We start from the raw sequence: 20,958 nt of genomic DNA on the forward strand, positions 1-20,958 counted from the left end.
GGTATTTCTTAGGAATGTACCAACGTTTGCTGTGATGCAAAAACATGTAAAATCAAAGCAAATTTTCAATGTGTGGTAGGGGAATGCTGTGAAAAATGCCAGGTAAGATTATTATTTTATTCTATCTTAATAATTATAATTACTCTTTGTTTTTTCTGTATTAAAATCTTAGGGATTATGTTCAATGAAATAGGCAAAGTAATATTTTTCTGTCTATAAAATAATGTTACCTACCATCTATCAAGTCCTCACTGAGTACTTTGCAAAGATGGGCTCTTTAATCCTCCAACAGCCCTTTGAAGTATATATTATTATTTAATTTTGTTTTCGAGCAGAGTCTCAGAACAGATAATGTACAAAATAATACAGCCACTAAATGGCAAAATCCAAGTATGATCAGTTCCAAAACCAATGCTTTGTTATTCCCACCTGCTATTTTTTCTGATGCCGTGTGACCCTCTTGGACCAAATCTAGTAATTGCTTGCATATCCCTTTTGTTGGCAAAAAATTAATCAGCCGATCTAAGAAAGAAATGGAAAATTTTATTCTAGCCAAATTGAGGATTGTAACCGGGGAAGAGCATCTCAGAAAGCCCTGAAAACTGCTGAGCCAGTTAGAAGTCAAAGCACAGTTGTGTTAAGTTTTTTGAGACAGAGGGCTGTACGTTAAATGGCATATTATTGATAGTTTACATAATCCATGTCTAAGCATCACTATGGCCCCTTACAAGATCAAGAAGGAATGTTATCTTTTAAGGAGTTATCTTGTTGGTGCTGGGAGTATGTTGGTCTTTATGGTTGAGCAGGTATTTCTGCTGATGGGGGAGGTCTGGTCAATGCCTAATGCAGACACACAGTGCACGGTATGGGGAGAGAGGAGGTCAGAGGGAGAGACAATTTCTTATGTTGAAATTTTCCTTGTCTTGCCATAAAATATGAATTTTATTCCACACTTTAATATGGTGTAGTGGAAAAGCTTTTAATTTTAATAATATAGGGGCTCCTCTATCGTCAACCTTTGAAGTCACTTCCGGGTGAAATTCTTAGAAAAAGACATAAGATGAGGATGCCGTGTCATTTTCTCTGTGGGGCTTTTTTGACTTTCTCTTCCAGTTAGAGTTCAGCATGTTACATTCTACTGTTGCAGAGAATTCTCTATTATGATTATTTGTTTATGTGTCTTCTTAGTTAGACTGATTCTTAATGTCTGGAGTCTGATTCATGCTCACCTAACACAGAATTGCCTTCATTTTAAAAGCCCAATAACCATCTGTAAAAGGAATGTGCAGATGGCATGCCAGGTTATAGGCAGTGTTTGAGATAGGATTTTTTTGTTTCTTTTTTTTAATGTTGGAGGGAGAGGAAAGAAATAAAGGAGGCCAAAATGAAGAAAATTTGAGAACTTAAGTAGTATTCAACAAGTATTTATTAAGTCTTGTTATAATATTTATTAATCTCTTGTTAGAGATTATGAGTGATAAAGAAAACTAATATTTGACTTCAAAAAACTTGCTATTTCTTTAGGGTGCTATTTCTTTAGGGTGATGACATACATAACTAAAACAGACGAAAATATGATACGTGATTAAATGCTCAGATAGATATTATAATGACAGATGGCCATTATATGGGTAATAGTTTCCACATATATTTTCACTTAATGTTCATAATGACGTTAGAAAGTTAATATTGGATCGGGAAACGGATCTTCAGAGAGATTAAATCCATTTGCTAAGGGTACACATCTAGCCACTGGCAGAGCCAAGATTCAAACCTGTATCTTTCAAATCCAAATTCAGGGCTCTTTTCCTACCACATGTAGAAAAGAGGAACAGTGATTTGCATTGAAGAGGTCAGAGGAGATTTTAGATGAATAGAAGGAAAAAATTCCAAGTGAGCAGGCAGGGAGAAGGAAGAAAGAAAAGAAGATATGAGCATGGTTTGTGTGACATCTGGTAAGAAAGCTAGTCTGACTGGAGTAGGGGGGGCTTGAATTTGGAGGGTCTCATACGCTCTGATGAAAATTTGGACTCTTTTAAAAATATTTATTTATTTATTTGGCTGTGCCGGATCTTAGTTTTGGCACATTCTGTCACCAGCGTAAAGATATGGAAAGTCTTTTGATGATATGAGAGCATGCCTTCTCACTTCAACTAGAGAAGGGTATGCTTCCAATATCCACACAGGCCTCTTAGATTTGTATGAATGGCAGAATTTCTTTTCCTAAGGTTTCTCTGAGCTCATAAGAGCAAGACTCGCAGTAATAGATTGCAATGGAATTAACACATGAAATGAATATTTGGTTGTTTCCTTCTTCTGATAAATCATTCCATAGAAAGACGTGAGTTGAAAAGAAATATCTGCGCATACAATAAAACGAATTAAGGATTAGGAAACTCTATGCCTGGGAAAGTCTCAGAGACACTGATCTGGGCTTATAAATGTATCTTGCTTACTATGGAAGATTTACTTCACCAATAAATCTCTGAAGCTGCAGATTTAAATCTCCTTGAAAAGCTTGTCAAAGATGCATTCAACAAAGGGAGAAATAACTTCCTTCTTTCCATCTAAGATATTGCTCAGTTTTCTTCTGTGTTTTTTCATTGTTATTTCTATAACGTTTGCTCTACAAATTCAGAAATATTGATTGCTTAAAGACTCAGGGCTTGGCCAAAGTCAACAGAAGAGAGATTATAGGAGATGTCTTCAGCTTATACAATGAAAACGTAAACTAAAACAGAACGATGCCTCTAACTACGTTGCCAAAAAAAGGCCACAGAGAAAATGTTATTTGAATCAATTTGAGATATTAGGGTTAAGTCAGGTGGAAAAAAAAAGCCTTCTCTCCAATTTTATTTCCCTATAGTTTAAAAAGGCTGGTGAGGTGTGCAGACCAGCAAAAGATGAGTGTGACCTGCCCGAAACGTGTGATGGCAAATCTGGTCTCTGCCCGGATGATCGATTCCAGGTCAATGGCTGCCCTTGCCAAAATGGGAAGGGCTACTGCTTGATGGGGATGTGCCCCACCCTGGAGGAGCAGTGCACCAAGCTATGGGGACCAGGTAGGAGGACAAACCCCAGTGATGCTGGCACTACCTTTGTACATACAAAGGAAAATCGTATCACTCCAAGTGACAGTGTTTAATCATGGCCAAAGTAGCATTCTGTCCCTTTCTTCCATCTTAGAGACTGTGCCACTGCTCAAAATCCTGGAGAATTTTGCTAGATGTAGCAAATAAAAATAAGGACAGTCCAATTAAATTTGAATTTCAGATTAACAATTTTTTTTTAGGTGTCAGTATGTCTCATGCAATATTTGGGTGAGACTTAGGCTGAAAAAAAGTCTTTATCTGGAATTTAAATTTAACTGGATGTCCTGTACTTTATCTGGCAGCTCTAACCAAAATCCTTCCCAGTTAAGCAGACCCTTGGAATTGTGTGTGTGTGTGTGTGTGTGTGTGTGTGTGTGTGTGTGTATAGGGGTGGAATGCAAAGGAGCAGTGAGGAAAATTGAAAGTTTTTAAAATGTTTATTTTGTCCATAATACCAGAATTTTAAAGGTCATATTCTCTGATTACACCATAAAAAAGAAATTAAAAATAAAAGCATAACTTAAGAATCTTCAAAAACTTTAAACCCAAATTTAAATTATGCTAAATAACTTGATTAGAAGAGCAATTTTTAAAATATCAATTCGTTGGACTTCCTGGATATGATGTATATTGTGTAGATATATTTAATTTTCATACCATTTTCTGCTACATTTCCAGATTCTTACTTAAATGGCTGAAGGACTATTTTTAACAGGGAAAATACATATTCCTAAAAATATGTGAGGAAGGTTATCATATGCTGGAAACTTTCCATAATTCCTGAAAATATACATAAGACGAGATGAAGGAAAGCAACAAAAGCAACAAAAATCACTGATTGACAATATACCCAGAAAAAAAGACACCTGGGAAATAAATGGACAGGAACCTAGAAAAACCCCTGAATGAAAGCCTCTGTATCAGGCCAGGGTGAGCTGAGACACAATTTGAGGAGAAAGCTTGATACCATTGGTGCATCAGGAAGTGCTCTGATGGTCTGGAATTTGGTTCTGGCTCTCCTCCAGTTTATAGGTAATGCAGATGGACGTGCTAAGTTACAGCTGCAAGCAAAGATGGCTTTGCTGGTTAAAGACCTTGTACTTCCTTGGCTAACTTCAGTATATGGCAGAAACCTGGGGAAAGGAAATCTTCAGCACAGAGATGAAGCTCTGAACATCTCCTTTGTTACTTGGCTATAAATCACTGCGATAAAAACTATTACTTTCTTCTTTTTGCCTGACCCTTCAATATCGCCTCCCTTACAAATCTGTAAATTTTCTATTACCTAGACACTGTTTTGTTCATAGTTGTTATTCCCAGTGTATCCTAGCACAGTGCCTGACTTTAGTAAATGTTCCAAGTGATCTATTGAATTAATGTTGAATATATTTATCCAATATTGGAATAGAGAAGAACTTTTAAATCATATATTTAAAGGTGGCCTTTATAAAAGACCAGAAAAATAGATTTGCCTAAATAAAATTTCAAATTTTACAATTCACAAGGATCACACATTTGTTTTAAATTAGTCTTCAAAGTTTGAAAAGTCTTATAACACATATAAGGGGGAAAAATCACTGTCTTTAACCTCCTATAAATCATTTGGAATTCCAAATATTGAAAATGTGACCAAGGAAGAAACAGGCAATTCATCATAAAGAAGTACACGTGTTTAATAAACATTAAAATCATTTTAACTCACTAGCAAGAAGTATGAAACACTGTTAATGCATCAGCACATGCAATATGGTAAGAAATATAAATGAAGACAAGTTAATCTTCTACACTTGTTAAGTTGCAGAGCTTTGTTACAGTTAATGCTTAGTGTTGGTGAGGATGTGACAAAACACTTAGTTTAATATGCTCTGGTAAGAGTATGAATTAGTACAGTCTTTTCACAGAGAATTTGGAAAAATGTGTGTGCGACCTAAAAAGAAAATGTGCTCCTTTCCTTAGCAGTGGCACCCAGGTACATTTATTTACAAAGCATTTTCTTTCTGAACCATGTACTACAGACCAGGCCCTCTTCTCAGTGGCTCACATATACTAACTCATTTAATTCTCATAATAACGCTGTGGGGGAGGTACTATTATAGAATCCTCATATTTACACAGAGCAAACCAAGAGGTTAAGGCACTTGCTAAAGATCACACAGCTCTTACTTAACGCCTGAGCTCTTAACCACTGTGTTCTGTTGCCCCAGTTGATGGGGATCTGAGGAAGATTACCTGAGAAATTAAGCATGCGATGCTCATCTCTGTGCCTGGCAGAGTAGAAGTTTGACTAAGCACAGCATGTACCTGTCACAGCTGCACCCTCCAGCAGGATAACATTCCAGTATCTGCCTGTGGGCTGCTACTACAATAACTACGGCTCTTCCAGCTAAGTCTTCAATCATCCAGATGTTTCCAAATATTTAGATAGCCATTATTCAAAAATAGGCTATCTAAAAGATTGTTTTAACTCCAGCCATCTCTCTTGATATCAAATTAGTGCAACCTATATTTCCAAGAAGGGTCAAGGGGATGATGCTAAAATCGTATTCCTCATGCTGGTTTTCTGTTTCATGAATCCTTTATGGCACTGAACTATTTATCTCTTTTCTTTTCAACTGTGTGCCTACTGACTGTGCCTGGTCCCAGGAACCCAGGTTGCAGATAAGTCATGTTTTAGCAGGAATGAAGGTGGGTCAAGTTACGGGTACTGTCGAAAAGTGGATGACACACGCATTCCCTGTAAAGCAAAGTAAGTGGCCTTGTTATTTGAACCTTCCTGCTCATTTTGACACATTCTGATTTATCCCATTTAAAGAGAAAGTGAATTTGGACATCATTCATTTGATAAACATTCATTGAGTGACTATTATATGCTATATTTTAGGCTAGGCACTGAGTTAAAAAGACAAATAGGGAATGATCCACTTTTTCCTATCTCTCATAATGGATGCTCCAAAGGACACCAAGTACAGCTGTTGTTAAATAGAATGAATGTTTGAGACCGAGCATGCAATAGTTAAATGGGCCTGGCTGGAAATTTGCACACTGACTCTCCAGTATACTTTAGGTGCTTTTCCATCTAGTGTCTTTCATTTTGATTCTAGTGTATAAATATGTACCTACTCAGAGAAATAAGCAATATGATGATGGTACAGTTTTATTTAAACTTGCCATGGCATTCTATAAAGAAAAAATACAGTAAGGGAAAGATTGACAATTTACCTAAAGAATTTGTTGTCCTTTTTGTATTGATAGTCTGAAAAAAAATGATAGAACACCATAAGCAATGAACTTGAGATTTTTCTACATATTTTCCTTTGATTCTGCAATTTTAAGATGACTTTTAAAATTCAAATGATAATAGATTAAACTTTATACCTGCTCCAAATTTTACACATACAAACTAATGTGTAACCAGCGATTAAATGAAAAAAATCAGCATTTCTCAAAGATTTTCTATTAAAATAACATTGATTTTTCTCAATGATAGATATTACCAAACAAACTATATTTTGGACAGAAGGTCATCTCTTGGGGAGTCTAAGCCTCAAAGATAATCATACCCTGTGGTTCTTCTTTACAGGAAATCAGGGAAAATTATGTAAAAGGCAATATGTGTGGGAGAGTGGGGTGGGAGTGTGGCAATATTTAGTCTGAGAGGTTGTGACAGGGAAAAGAGACTAGGGTAACTCCATCTTTCCTCTGTAGAGTGTATACACCCTTGTCCTGTATAACTTTGTGTGAACACTGGATAATTTCTGCAACCAGAGGCACAAGCATTTCATTTCTTCCCACAGGCTGACCTCCTGGTCACTTCTTGATAGTCTTTGGCTGTAGTGGGAAGTAAGCCTGAAAGTCCCTGTGTCCTAGAGCCTTCCTCATAAAGCTCTACCTAAATGATTCAAGAAAAACACCCTCTCAAGTCTGGAGAGAATGCATGCCTTTCTCCACTCCTCAATGGTATTATCTAAAAGCCTCAGAGACATCAGAAGAATCTGATTCTACCACTCTCCGAAGAGTTTTTCACAGCATTCCTCTAAATTCTGCATAAAGCAATTGATTCCAATTTTGTTGGCGATGACTTTCTTCCCCTTGCTAGTGAAGGCAAGGCTTTAGTGAGCGCTGAGCAGTTTCATCTGAATTTGCAGGGGTTCTTCCAGTAACACACAATGCCTTGGAGTTTCAACCAAGGCTCAGCCTTATACCGATACAACTACAGTCGAGAGAATTATTCTGCTGCCCTTCATGGCAATAAATAACCTTAGCTGAAACAAGACAGAAACTGATTCCCTAGGTGCCCTCCATGATGTTAGACATCCATCCTCCTTATAGCTTCTTGCTCCATCATACGTATGACCTCCTTTCCCAAATGTTTCTCTCAGTCTGTGATGGCTTCTCCAACTCCAACCGTCATATTCCAGTAAGCAAAAAGGAGAAAATATTGAGAAAAGGACATATACCCTCACGTAAGGCCACCCTCAAGAATCTGCAGTTAAGATTCTGCTTCCTTCCCATTGGCTAGAATTTAGGCAACTGGCCAAAATTTGGCAATATGAGAGACATGGGATTTTTCTTTTGAGCAACATTGTGCCTTGCTAATATTCAGTGGTTCTATTACTGAAGAATAAGGGGGAAATTGGTATAAAGGAGAACTAGAAGTCTCTGCCCTAGGGGGAAATACCATTAGTTAAATATCGATAGGGAGCTGATGTACATTTGTATAAAACTGCATTTTGGATCCTGCTATTTCAAAGGCAACAAATTTTGGCTTTGCTTCAGTGATGCCCTGTGTGGGAAGTTGTTCTGTAATGGTGGGTCAGATTATCTGCTCCGGAAAGGACATATAATAACGTTCCTGACATGTAAAACATTTGAACCTGAAGACAGCAGTCAAGAAATCAGCATAGTAGCCAATGGAACCAAGTGTGGAGAGAATAAGGTACATTGATTAATGGTGGCTTTTACTCAAAATGTTCTGGTTGTTTGTTCATTTTGTTTGCTTGCTTCTCAAGGCCTCCTTGTGTTTCATGGAGCACAGTTTTTCAAAGTAACGTTTATGCCATTCATGTATACATGACTGCATTCTTGCCTTCAATGTTATTTAATAAGTACCTATTATGTGCTTAGCACTAGGTTGTTAAATTTAGGTAAATTTTATTTCCCCCAAATTGGTATGGTCTCAATAAATGATAGCCATTCTGATGATAATAATGAAAAAAATCGTAACAATACTATTTATTTTTACATAAATGATAATTATCTTAATATTGGAGATGATGTGATATTAACATGTTTTCCGTAGTATTTTTGTTTAGGATACGTACCTTGTACCATGTGCAATGCTTAGCTCAGTGCTCTCAGTCTTCAGAGTTGGACTAAAGAGGTGCATTAAAGATGACCCATGAGATATGACGTGAAGTAAGGAAATCTTCTTTAAAGAGGACTTCCTAAATATTTTATTATAAAAATGATCTAGATTCCATATTCCTATTTTCAAAAGGATTCGGTGATTTCCCTAATGAAAAGGCAAGTTTGATAACAATAATAGTAACTAAAAATACAAGGCTAAATACCAAAGAGTCAACAGTTTGCAGAACTGAAACCACTGGACATTCATGTCTACTTTGTGTTTTTCATATCACTTTCAGGTTTGCATTAATGCAGAATGTGTGGATGTCGAAAGAACTTACAGATCGGCCAATTGCTCCTCTAAATGCAAAGGACATGCTGTAAGTCTTGACAATGTTTCCCCAAGCTTGCTGAATCCTGTGTCATTTCGGGTCAGACAGTTTGGATGATGTTAAAATAATGTTTCAGCGTTGAATGATTAAAATTATTATCTAACTCCTCACTAGTTTTATTCAATGAAAAATTCCTTCAAAGAACCTGGTACTGAAATTACTATTACTGATTCATACATTATGTAGACAGTTGAAAGGCTACAGAGCAGAGGTTATTCTTTTTTTGGAGTGGACTTAATTATGGATGAATCCACCCTCGGGTTGGGGATTAGTCCAGTGAGAAAACTAACAGGATCGTTGCTCCTCTAGGTGTGTGACCACGAGCTCCAATGTCAGTGTAAAGAAGGATGGGCCCCTCCTGATTGCGGTGGTTCTTCCATGGTCTTCAGTAAGTAATATTGCACATTGAATATGAGAAAATTACTCTCCTCTTCCAAGCTTTTATTTCCTGTTATGTAAGATTTCATTGTCTTTTTTCCACTCCTCTTGGAGTTCCTATTCTGTAGATATTGAATCCACAATATTAATCCCCAAAGTTTCTACAGCAACTTTTTAATCATATTTTCCACATTCTTATGTTATTGTGCTACATACAAAAAGATTTCTTGAAATTTTATATTTGTCATTTTAATTTTCCAAATTTTCTTGCTTTATGATTGTTCCATTTTCATAGCAGCCTTGACTGAATGTATACTAGATATAATATCCTCATAAAACTCTAAGAATATGACATAATTTTTGTAGGTTCACTTTGGTCTCTAGATTATCTCTATTTCTTTTGAGTCCAGTTGTTTTGTTTTTTCACCCTGTCTCTTGTATTTCCCTGGGCTGTTTTTCTTCAGTATGTATGATCCTTCTTTCAATGTGGGATTAGGTTGACTTGCTCTTTATAACTAATAATAATAATAATAAAATCTTTTCTTATTTTTTGGCCATTTGGATTTTGTTTTTTGCAAAGCATCTGTTCAAGCCATTTTGTTTATTCTTCTATTGGGTGTCTCCCCTGACCCCTTAATAACTTGTGTAAGTTTTAATATATTCTTGATATAAGCTATTTTTTCAGTTATACATGCTGCAAATAACTCCCTTCATTCTGTGTTTTCTCACTCTCTTCGTGATGTCATGTGATTAAAGAAGCTTTTTAAAATTATTATTATTTTTAAAATCTATTTTTGGCTGCATTGGGTCTTTGTTGCTGCGTGGGCTTTCTCTAATTGCGGCGAGCAGGGGCTACTCTTCGTTGCTGTGCATGGGCTTCTCATTGCGGTGGCTTCTCTTGTTGCGGAGCATGGGCTGTAGGCGCGCAGGCTTCAGTAGTTGTGGCTCACGGGCTCTGGAGCACAGGCTCAGTAGTTGTGGTACACAGGCTTAGTTGCTCTGTGGCATGTGGGATCTTCCCGGACCAGGGCTTCAACCCGTGTCCCCTGCATTGGCAGGAGGATTCTTAACCACTGCACCACCAGGGAAGCCCTAAAGAAGCTTTTAATTGTAATGTAGTCAATTTGTTAATCATTTCCTTGATAACAGCATGGTCTCAAAATATATAGGTATTGATAGAACCAGAAGTAATAGCCAAATTCACAGTTACAGTGGGGGATTTTAACACTCTTGACTCAGTAATTGGTACAACAAACAAACAAGATATCAGTAAGGGTTAATATATTACACACAGTTAACAAACATGGCGTTAAAAACATATGGAAAACACCGCACATAAGTGCAGAACACACATTTTTGTGTTCATAGACAGAACACTTACAATATGGGCTTATGCTGGGTCATAGAGCAAGTGTCAACAAAGTGTTCAATTTCGTTTTTATCTCAGATAGATGCCCAGTTGTCACACCGTTATTCATATCATAAATGACTTTCTAATAAAGCACGTGTGTCCATGCACGTGTGTTGTTCTGGGATATCTGTTCTTTGCTGGTGGCCCTGTTTGGCTATCCTTATGCCAGTATAACACTCTTTTATTATTGTATCTTTAAAATAATTTTGTTATCTTATAGGAGGTCCTTTAACATTGTTCTTCAAGAATGTCTTGGCTGTTAGCTTTTGTATTTCCACATATATTTTATAATCAGATTCTCAAGTTACACACACAATTCCTGTTGGGATTTTAATTTAGTGTAAACTACAGCTATAGATTTACTTGCAGAAAATGAGCATATATAAAATATTGAATTCCAAACCTATTGACATGAAATATCTATCTATTTACTTAGTCGTCTTTAATTTTGCCCAATAATAGTCAATGGTTTCCACCACAGAAATTTTACATATATTTTGTTTGATTTGTTTTATAAGAAATTAATTTTTATTGTATTTTTAAATGGTATTTTTTGAAAAAATATTTTTCAACTATTACTAGAATATAGAAGGTCAACTAATTTTTGTATATTTATTTTTGTATCAAGCACGTCTGCTAACCTCTTAATAATTTTAGTAATTTATTTGTAGATTCCATTGGATTTTCTACATATTCAATCATTGTTTCAGAAAACTGACAGTTTTGCTTCTTCTCTAATCTTCACCATTTTAATTTCTCATACTTGTTTTCCTTCACTGAATAGTACTCTTGTGCAATGCTGAATAGAACTAGAGATAGCAAGCCTCTTTGTTTCCTTCCCGATCTTAGGAAAGACTTGCAGTATTTTGCCCTGTTATCTGAAGGTATTCTGTACATATTGGATCCTCTTCATTAGATCAAGAAAATTCACTTCTATTTCTAGTTTGCTAAGAATTTTACCAAATACTTTTTATTTATTGGTTAAGATTTTTACCTCTTTACTCTGTTGGTATTGCAAAATAAATTGATTGATATGTGAACATTTATCTAACTGTGCATACTTTGGATAAACCCAACATGGAAATAGCTCTCACGGATACTGATGGATGATGTTTGCTGTTATTTCATGTTCATGAGTGATGCCTGTACTTGCTAAATTTGAGTATCATGGTTATGCTAGACATATTAAATGAAGTGGAGCATTTTCATTCATTTAAATTCTCTGGAAGAGTTTGTATAAGAATGGAAGACTCTTTCCTTAAATATCTGGTAGAACTTGTCAGTAAGCCATGTAGGCCTAGAATTCTGGACAATATTTTAGTTAAAGATTCAGTGTCTTTAGTAGCTATAAGACCCTTCAGGTATTTAATTTCTTCTTATGCAAGTTTTACTATGTTATATTTTTCTTAGACATTTACCTACTTCACCTAAATGTCAATGTTTTGGTTTAAGATTGCTCATAATACTCACTTATCTTTTCAATATCAATAGTATCTGTAGTATTGTTTTTTCTCTTTTTTTATATTATCCTAACAAAGTTTTAAAACTTATTATTCTTTATGATTCGCTTTTTTAACATTTTTTTTTTTGCTATTTCAATTTCTACTTTATACAATTCCATTTCCTTAAGTTTATTTCATCTTTAAAAGAAAAATCTTGAAAGGAATCTTTGGCTCATTAATTTTCAGTTTGTAGACCATATCGTAATTGGTATTTTCATTATCATTTGTTTCAAATTATTTTCTATTTGCTTTCTTCTTTGGCCCTTGAACTGTTCAGACATATATTTCTTAACATACATGCATACAGAGATTTTCTAGCTTCTGTTAAATTAATACTTAGCATAATTCCATAGGGATCAGAAAACCTACTGTGTTGAGAATATGCTGAAATTTGTTGACACTTGCTCTATGACCCAGCATAAGCCCATATTGTAAGTGTTCTGTCTATGAACACAAAAATGTGTGTTCTGCACTTATGTGCGGTGTTTTCCATATGTTTTTAACGCCATGTTTGTTAACTGTGTGTAATATATTAACCCTTACTGATATCTTGTTTGTTTGTTGTACCAATTACTGAGTCAAGAGTGTTAAAATCCCCACTGTAACTGAATTTGGCTATTACTTCTGGTTCTATCAGTACCTATATATTTTGAGACCATGCTCTTCCCAGTGAATTAACACTTGTTATTATGAAATGCTTTTGTGTATCCCTAGTCTTCTTGCCTTTTAAAGTCCACAGTTCCTGGAGAAAAAGATAGCTGTACCATATTTCTCTTGGCCTCTTTTGCTTTGGTATAACTTTTTCTTCATACTTTTACTTTCATCCTTTCTGAATCCTCATGTTTTATACCTGTCTCTCATTTTAAAAAATAGATATATTTTAAAATTTTAGTCTCAATCGTTTTTTAAAAACTTAGTCCATTCAAATTAAATGTAATTAATTACTGATATATTTGGGTGTAATCTACAATCTTATTATATGCTTTTTATTTGTCCTGCCTGGTTCCTGTTCCTTTTTCTCTCCTTTCTTGTTTTCTTATGGACTTACTGAGGATTTTAATCACTTCATTTTTATTTTTATTAATTTGGAGATTATACATTTATTTTATATTCTTTTCGTGGCCAGCATAAAAATTTCCATTTTATTATTTTTAATAGAGACTTTACTTTTTAGAGCAGTCTTAGGTTCACAGTAAAACTGAGCAGAAAGTACAGAGATTTCCCCTATATCCCTGCCCCACACATGCACAATCTCCCACCGCTAACATCCCCCAACCAGAGTGGAACATTTGTTACAATTAATGAACCTACAGTGACATGTGATTATCATCCAAAGTCCACAGTTTACATTAAGGTTCATTCTTGGTTTATTTACTTTTCGTTCCTTTCTGCATTCGGAGCTTCCTTTTACTATCGTTTTCCTTCCTGTGTTTCTGAGTTCCTGCTTTCTCACTCCAAAGTAATTTTCTCTCACTCCAAAATATTTTCCCCCTATTTCTTCAGCACTTCTGTGCTTTTAGGAAGATTTTTTTAAAATTCATTAGTTGTTTTTAGTGAGAGAGCTAGTCCAAATTTCCTAGACCACCATTTCCAGAAACAGAAAGGGCTGTATTTTTTGTTCAATCACTGACATCTTCAACTGTAAACCTGCTTCCTTTTATAATACTCTCCATCTGCCTGATGCCCCGGGTTTACCTCTAGACCACATCCTTTCAAACTATGGATGTCTGTGAAGTACTGCCAAGTTCCTCTTTATTTCCTCTGGACCGTGTCACTCTTTTGAAAATAGCTACGATTCTGTTGTTAGTGCAAGTACACTTTTAAAATTCTGAACGCATCTATACTGTTTCTAACACAGATGCCTCAGAACTTTATTTCCTTTGACTTTTTGGGTAGGAATTTTTATGGAGGGTAGAGAGTATTAGGTATTTGAACTGTTATTATCTTACCTAGAATTCTACTTCTGAGGTCTCTCTCTGCACGCATGTGTGCTCACACTTGTGAACTTTTCTTGCATTTATGCAAAACTCATTCTTATTATTCATTTACTGATCTCCGCCATCTCTGTAATAAGAGAGCAGTAGCTGTTTGCATTGCTCTTCAAACTTGTACCTCCTGGTCTTTGTGCTTTCAGATTATTATAAGAGAAATGAATACATGAGATAGCAAAAGATTGAAGTTGCATTCATTCATTAGATTAGTAGGTAAAAAACACCCTATAAATCAAAAAACTTTGTTAGAACCACTCCCCAGTTCACAAGGTCACATAATTTTTTTGTCCATAATAATTCCACTATAGAGCAAACGTCAGCAGGACACTCACTTATGTCCTATCTATCTTATCAGTTATCCATCAATTCTCTTTTTCACGTCTCAGCTTCTTACTTGCTACTAAGGGGAATATGATTTCAAGTCTTCAGATTCTTTTCACTGGTTTTATTCCAAGGCTGAATTTTAACAAACAATGTTTCCCTCCTCTTCCGCATCCTCCTTACTTCATATTCTTTCAGCCCTTTGTTTTCAATTTATTACAAACACCATCCCTTCTAAGAATTCCCTGTAGTATGATGCTTTACCTATCTCATGTAAAATGTTTTCCCTAGACATCCTCTTAATTTCTTCTATCTAAATAATATTATAATCATTATCAAAATATATTTTCATTTTACTGGCTATGAGAGATGTTCCAGGGACTGCATGTCCTTTGGGGAAAAGGTAGGCGGAGTTTGTGATAAAGAAATAAGGGGGCTTCCCTGGTGGCGCAGTGGTTGAGAGTCCGCCTGCCGATGCAGGGGACACGGGTTCGTGCCCCGGTCCGGGAAGATCCCACATGCTGCGGAGCGGCTGGGCCCGTGAGCCATGGCCGCTGAGCCTGCGTGTCCAGAGCCTGTGCTCCGCAGCGGGAGAGGCCACAGCAGTGAGAGGCCCGCATGCCACAAAAAAAATAAAATAAAGAAATAAGGACCAGTGTGATGTATACTTGTGAACTTCCCATATTCTCACGAGGCCCTCGTTCTCCTGGCTGCAGATTTCTCCATTGTGGTTGGGATGCTGTTCCCTGTGGCCGTCATATTTGTGGTGGTTGCTATAGTAACCCGATACCAAAGCACCAGAGGAAAGCAGAAGGAAGTCCAGAGGTAGGCATTATCTTGCCTTGGGGACGTTTTTGGCCTCTAATTCACTTTAAATGTAAGGACCCAAATTATCCAATTTAATTTTAGTTTACTTCAAATACTCAGAAATAAGATACAGATACATTTTTCTTGGACCAGAGGCTATTCTTTTTATTGGGAAATTCTTCACAGTAAGATCTCCTTTTTCTCTTCTATTAATCACTGTTTATAATTAATAATAACTCTCATTATTAAAGATGTTTATGCTCATTATCCAAATACAGTATCTAAAATGTATCGATCATAGCTTTCTGACAAGCACTCTGCTTAGCCCTTTTACATATATTATGTCATTTAATCTTCATAAGGAAATAATAGTTACTATTATTTCCATTTTATAGATGAAAAGGTGTTATAGATTGATCCTCACAACAATCCTGCAAGGTCAGGCACTTCACTTGTTTACTGATGTGGAAACAGAAGCTCAGGGAGATAAACTAACATGTTCAAAGTCTTACTAAGTAAGTAATGGAGTCTAGGTTTGCACATAGATCGGTCAGTCTTTCAAAGATTATCTTGACACTACAGTCTCTTTCTAGCATTTTTTAAAAATTGATTTATTCACCCAGAATGGGCTTTTAATAAATACTGAATGAATAAAACAAATCTTTAATTAAATGGCATAATTTAGATAAAAGTTGGATTCAGCATCTTCATTATTAGGTTTCAGGGATTGGTAGAGAATGGAAAAGAAAATTAGTGGTAATGATTATTAATTACAAGACAAGGAAACCTGCAGTATGCCCTAGGGAGCAGATGAAAACCCAGTCAATTACCAAGTATGAAACAATGGGCAGAGGACACTAGCAGACATCTCTTGAATCTCCCTCTCACAGGGAAGGAATTTCTAAGTCAGTTTATATGATATGTTTTCACATACAGGCTACTGTCTACCACTGACACCGGGCCACACAAGCAGAAGAGGAAACCACAGACGGCAAAGGCTGTTCAACCCCAAGAGGTGAACCATAGTCTGTACTGTGTTTGCCCTGGCTCCCAGTTTGTGATTCTCTCAGTCTTGTCCTGACCAGCTAGCTGTCATCTCTATTCAGCAGTGTTTTACAAATCTATCTCACTAGTTAGTATGTAGCAAGGACTGTGGGCTCTGAACTACACATTCAGAAAGTTCACCTTTGCCTTTTGTTCAATGCAAAAGAGTCTCTCTACAATTCAGGGGCTGCTTTGCTGGGGTTCACAAAATGCAAAGAGAATAAAGAGAAAGGGGAGGGCAGATGCCAGCTCTCTCTCTTTCTCTCTGTGGGATTCTAGGTTGATTCCTTATTCCTTTTGCAATATCCCAATAGTGACAATATGTATACTTGTATGACAACACCTGTAATATGTATAATCCTTAATGCCCTAGTTGTGTCCTGCAAGTTTAAAAATTTAAGTGGCAATTGCCTAATGACAATGACATTGGTAATAATGTTTTTGATGGAAACTTACCCATCTCTGATAGCTCTGTACACAGCAGAATGCAGCAGCTGGGCCACTGTGATTTTTCCATCCAATCTCTTAGTGTCATCTTAGTTCTGAGCTCACATCAGGAAGGGGTGCTTATTTGGAAGCTGAAATTAGGACACCGATCATTTTTAAAAATTTATTGAATGAAGCATTCTTTAAATTCTATAGTGCTTTACAATTTTCAAAGTTTTCACACACATGATTTCATATAAACCCATTTAAAAATTTTATTTTTTTCTTTTTAGATGAAGCTTGACACACCTGAGCTCCTGGCAGAGAAGGATGCGCCTCCAGCTTCTGTCGTGAGTTGGTAACGTCTCTTAAAAATCCCTTCCAATCTCACCTCAGGGGAATACTAGTGAAAGACATAACCCGCAATGCCCAATTATTTCTTCAGGAGAACGTTCAGACCTGTGTGAATATTCATAGAAAATATGGATTCTTCTGCAGAACGTTTTGAAAAGACGAAATACGAGCTTGCCTTTCCATTATACTACTAAATTTAACCCTTCAACCTGAGTTACTGGGTCTGAAAAGCTAATTCATTAAAGAAGAGAACCGATCTGCTTCACAGAATGCCGTCTTCATCCTATGTCTGTTGGCATTGAGCTTGTTTCTGAACTGCATGTGCGCACCTTAGTGAAAGCAATTAAATGTACAGGTTTAGAAGATGCCTAGTTCTCCGTTTCTGAAAGTGATTTAAGCCTTTCCGTTAAGCACACCTGTTTTCGAGGCCCCATTTAAAAAAAATTTTTTTTAACCTTCTTACTAGCTCATTACGAAGCCAGATTTTTCTCCACCGCTGATTCCTACATCTGTGTCATTCTCTTTCCTTGTAAGTATCAGATGGTCACTGACGGTGTTTTAAATGTCTCTTGTGCCCCATGTGAAGGGTGTCTTCAGATCTCTGGGTTCCCCTTCAGGATACGCTAAGCTAACCTGAGATATCATAGCCCATGGGAATATCTGAGAAAGAAGGCCTGCTCACTATCTACAAATTAGAATGGGTATTAATTTTTTACTGTTAAAAATAGTTCTACTGTTACATAATTGTTAAGAAATGATAAATGGTTCTGCTGTAGAAGTTGAACTGTCTCCTTCACAGGTTAGTTTCTAGACGCTCATTTTGGAGGATACAAAATTGTATTATAAATTAGACTGTACTTGTTTATTCTAGACAGAATAAGGTCTATATTATTCACAGTTTTCTAGAGGAGGAAGGGTATGAAAAACGGAGCACATGGAGGCAAACCCAGAATAAAAGCCAAGCACTCATGAAGTAACAGGTAGTCATTCGCTCAAGTGGGTCCTGAACATATTCCCCTCATACTTGGTACTTTGTTGTGAGTACATGAGAATTAAAACTTAAGGTCATTTTCTTCAATAATTTTTACATTTTTGGTGGGAAAACAAGTCATATGCATATGGAGCACTTAACTCCTCATATATTACGTTTGCCAAAGCAGGCAATACTACTGAGAGAAGTATGGTGAGGGGACAATGAATGGGGTAGGAATGGGAAAGTAAGAGGAAGGTCCATTGACTAAGTGGTTGGAATTTGTACTGGACCCTGAGGGTTGGGTAGAATTTAAAATAAGTGACAAGGAGGTAGGAAGGATTTAAATAAGGGAATAAGTATAGCAAAGATGGGAACTGCACAGCATTTCTAACGCCCTCCCATTATTTTTGTCCCTAATATAGCATAAAGACACAAAAGGACTTTCCCCTACTGTTTTCAAGGATAAGCCAATGCCTGCACTTAAGGTAAGAGATCTGTAACCAAACTATTCTAATCTTGTAGCCCTTCTAGAATCAAGGACAGAAGTGCTAACCATGTCTTCCTAGAAGATGCTCACTAAGGACCGTGTCTATATGAGTATATTTTGGGTTCTAGTATATGTCTTCCTTCTGAGCTTGGACAAAAACCAAGAGAAAGACGACGTAAGGGTCTTTGCTAGACAGTGATGATGACCCCAATATTCTTTGTTTTCTCAGAAAAATTACCCAGGGATAGTGAGATGGAGGCAATTCTCCACAGAAAAATTACTCAGCATGGCATAATTCTTCTCCTGATGCCCCACCCTCTACAACTGATAAGTGGCCAGGTGGATAGTTGAATTCCAGTTGTGATGTTTTTCTCTCCTTTCTCTACCCTCTTATGTTTCCACTCCTTCACTGTGAAGTATCAAGCTACAGAATAGGAAGAGTGACTACAGAGAAATCATTTTAATTTCTTAATAGTTCAAAGTTATGTAATATCTAAATTTTTAGGAAAAGTTCATTATTTAAGAGTTCTGTCTTTTTTTAGGGCTCCAATCCGAAAGTCTGAAGTAACAGCTAAGCAAGGATTGGTGGGTAAATGATCAGCTTAGAAGACGACTGGACCAACTGGATGGAAGATAAATGTACTAATGTCGCTCTTGACACTCAAGGACCTTACTATTTCTTGATTATACTTCGAAGACATAAAACTTACTTTCAAGACAGACATACTCTTGATAATCTTTGTATGAATTAAAATTTTCTGTTCTCTGTACTCACGGGAAAGAGGATGGCTCTAAAGAAAGAGTTATAAAGCTGAAATCTCTAATTAGGTGAATTTCCTAACCTTTCCCACCCCCCACCCCAGCTTTTTTACTGTGATGTTGACTAATATTTGTTAAAGGGTTTTGAGCACCTTGATTTTCTCATTCAGTAGGAATTAATTCACCCTCTAATGAAAACAAAAAACAAGAAATCACAGGAAACTGGAAAGGATGGGAGAAAATTGTATACTCCTCATTGGATGACTAGCAATAGCTTAACTGTTTTAACCCTGAAATGGTCAAATTAGAACCCTCAGTTACAAAGAAAATTATACACACATTCTCTGGTTTATATCATGTCTTTTTCCTACCCTACATTATCATCTTCTGGAATTCTTATTAGCTGTGTCATTGGAAGTTCACTACAACTGATTAAGACTTTATTAATTAATTTTTTTTCATAGAAATTTGTATAATTCAGTTGCTGGTAAGCTTAAAGTGAACATTACTTTCTAAGTAGTTTTAGTAGAAACTTAGTAGTACTTTCTAACTAAGTTTTAGTTAAATAAATTAATAACGTAAACCAGAAGTTGTAAACTGCTGACCAGCAGGATGTGTCTGGACTGCAGATTTATTTTATTTGGCCTCAATGATTTTGGCCAAAAAGTACTTTTTAATGTTTTGAATGTATTGCCAATATTTAAAACTTGGGAGATCCTGCATAAACATCCAGATCCAGCATTTTAAAAGTAATCAAATGGTTTGTCAACACTGGAATCACGTTGCCCACAGCAACCATCAACTTAGCTGACTGGTGATGGAACAAACAAACATTGTAGGTTGCCTTACCAAAAACTCCTTTCTTGCTTTTTAGAAGCCAAATTTTGTTCAGTTTTCCATATGCATTTCCATTTTCACGCATGCGTGAAGAGATCATCTCTGTAATAACCTATATGGGAAAAGACTCTGAAAAAGAACAGATAAATGAATATGTATAACTAAATCACTTTGCTGTACACCTGAAACTAACACAACATTGTAAATCAACTATACTCCAATATAAAATAAAAAATTAAACAAAAAAGATAATCCTAACGCCATCTCCTGGATACATTTCTATCATCACTCTAAGTCAGTCAATCATAATAACCTCATTTCCTTTACCAGTGGTTGATTGATTTAGAGGTAAGTGTATTAACCCAATTTCTAGGAAAGATATCCTTGTCCCTTCTGGCTATTTGGATATCCTATCTGGTATTGTTGCAGCCATGTTGTGATTATGAGGGCATGGCTGATATACTGAATAAGATAGAACAGAAAAATGAAAAGAATAAAACCTGGTCTTTTAATGATGTCATGAACTGGTAGATTAGTAACCGCCTGCATCACCGTGTACTTTCTTGGGACTTCTGTTGCATGACCAATAAAATCTTCTTATTGTTTAAGCCATTTCAAGTTAAATGTGCTCTTATTTGTGACAGAAGCCATCCTGACTAATAACGTAGCTGCTCCTATTATTAGGGCACATGCTTTCCACTTCATCATCACCGCTATAGACTGCTTCCAGAAAAAGACCTTCCCTTGCCAATGACAACTATAGACATTGCTTAGCAATTAGCCCTGGGCAGTCTGCTCTTCTGCTCAACACTACAATATTACTATTCTTAATCTTCTA

General features: G+C 36.3%; 1 protein-coding gene across 2 annotated transcripts in view; it reads left to right on the forward strand.

Moving 5' to 3' along the window:
- The window catches only part of ADAM28 (ADAM metallopeptidase domain 28), a 58,549-nt gene extending 39,171 nt beyond the window's left edge, over positions 1 to 19,378 (forward strand). Inside the window, exons 13-24 of one of the 2 annotated variants that reach the window (XM_024747758.1) lie at positions 13 to 102; positions 2,867 to 3,062; positions 5,736 to 5,838; positions 7,869 to 8,028; positions 8,738 to 8,818; positions 9,140 to 9,218; positions 15,150 to 15,258; positions 16,177 to 16,255; positions 17,004 to 17,060; positions 17,531 to 17,593; positions 18,460 to 18,522; positions 19,067 to 19,378. In XM_024747758.1, coding sequence (XP_024603526.1) covers positions 13 to 102; positions 2,867 to 3,062; positions 5,736 to 5,838; positions 7,869 to 8,028; positions 8,738 to 8,818; positions 9,140 to 9,218; positions 15,150 to 15,258; positions 16,177 to 16,255; positions 17,004 to 17,060; positions 17,531 to 17,593; positions 18,460 to 18,522; positions 19,067 to 19,087 — 1,101 coding nt within the window. In that variant the 3' untranslated portion in view covers positions 19,088 to 19,378. The remainder of the gene's footprint in view (positions 1 to 12; positions 103 to 2,866; positions 3,063 to 5,735; positions 5,839 to 7,868; positions 8,029 to 8,737; positions 8,819 to 9,139; positions 9,219 to 15,149; positions 15,259 to 16,176; positions 16,256 to 17,003; positions 17,061 to 17,530; positions 17,594 to 18,459; positions 18,523 to 19,066) is intronic. The other variant, XM_024747760.1, reaches the window with a different exon arrangement.
- Positions 19,379 to 20,958: the final 1,580 nt, after the last annotated feature.

This window comes from Neophocaena asiaeorientalis, unplaced genomic scaffold (genome assembly GCF_003031525.2).
Source record: "Neophocaena asiaeorientalis asiaeorientalis breed wild unplaced genomic scaffold, Neophocaena_asiaeorientalis_V1.1 scaffold429, whole genome shotgun sequence".
NCBI lineage: Eukaryota > Metazoa > Chordata > Mammalia > Artiodactyla > Phocoenidae > Neophocaena > Neophocaena asiaeorientalis.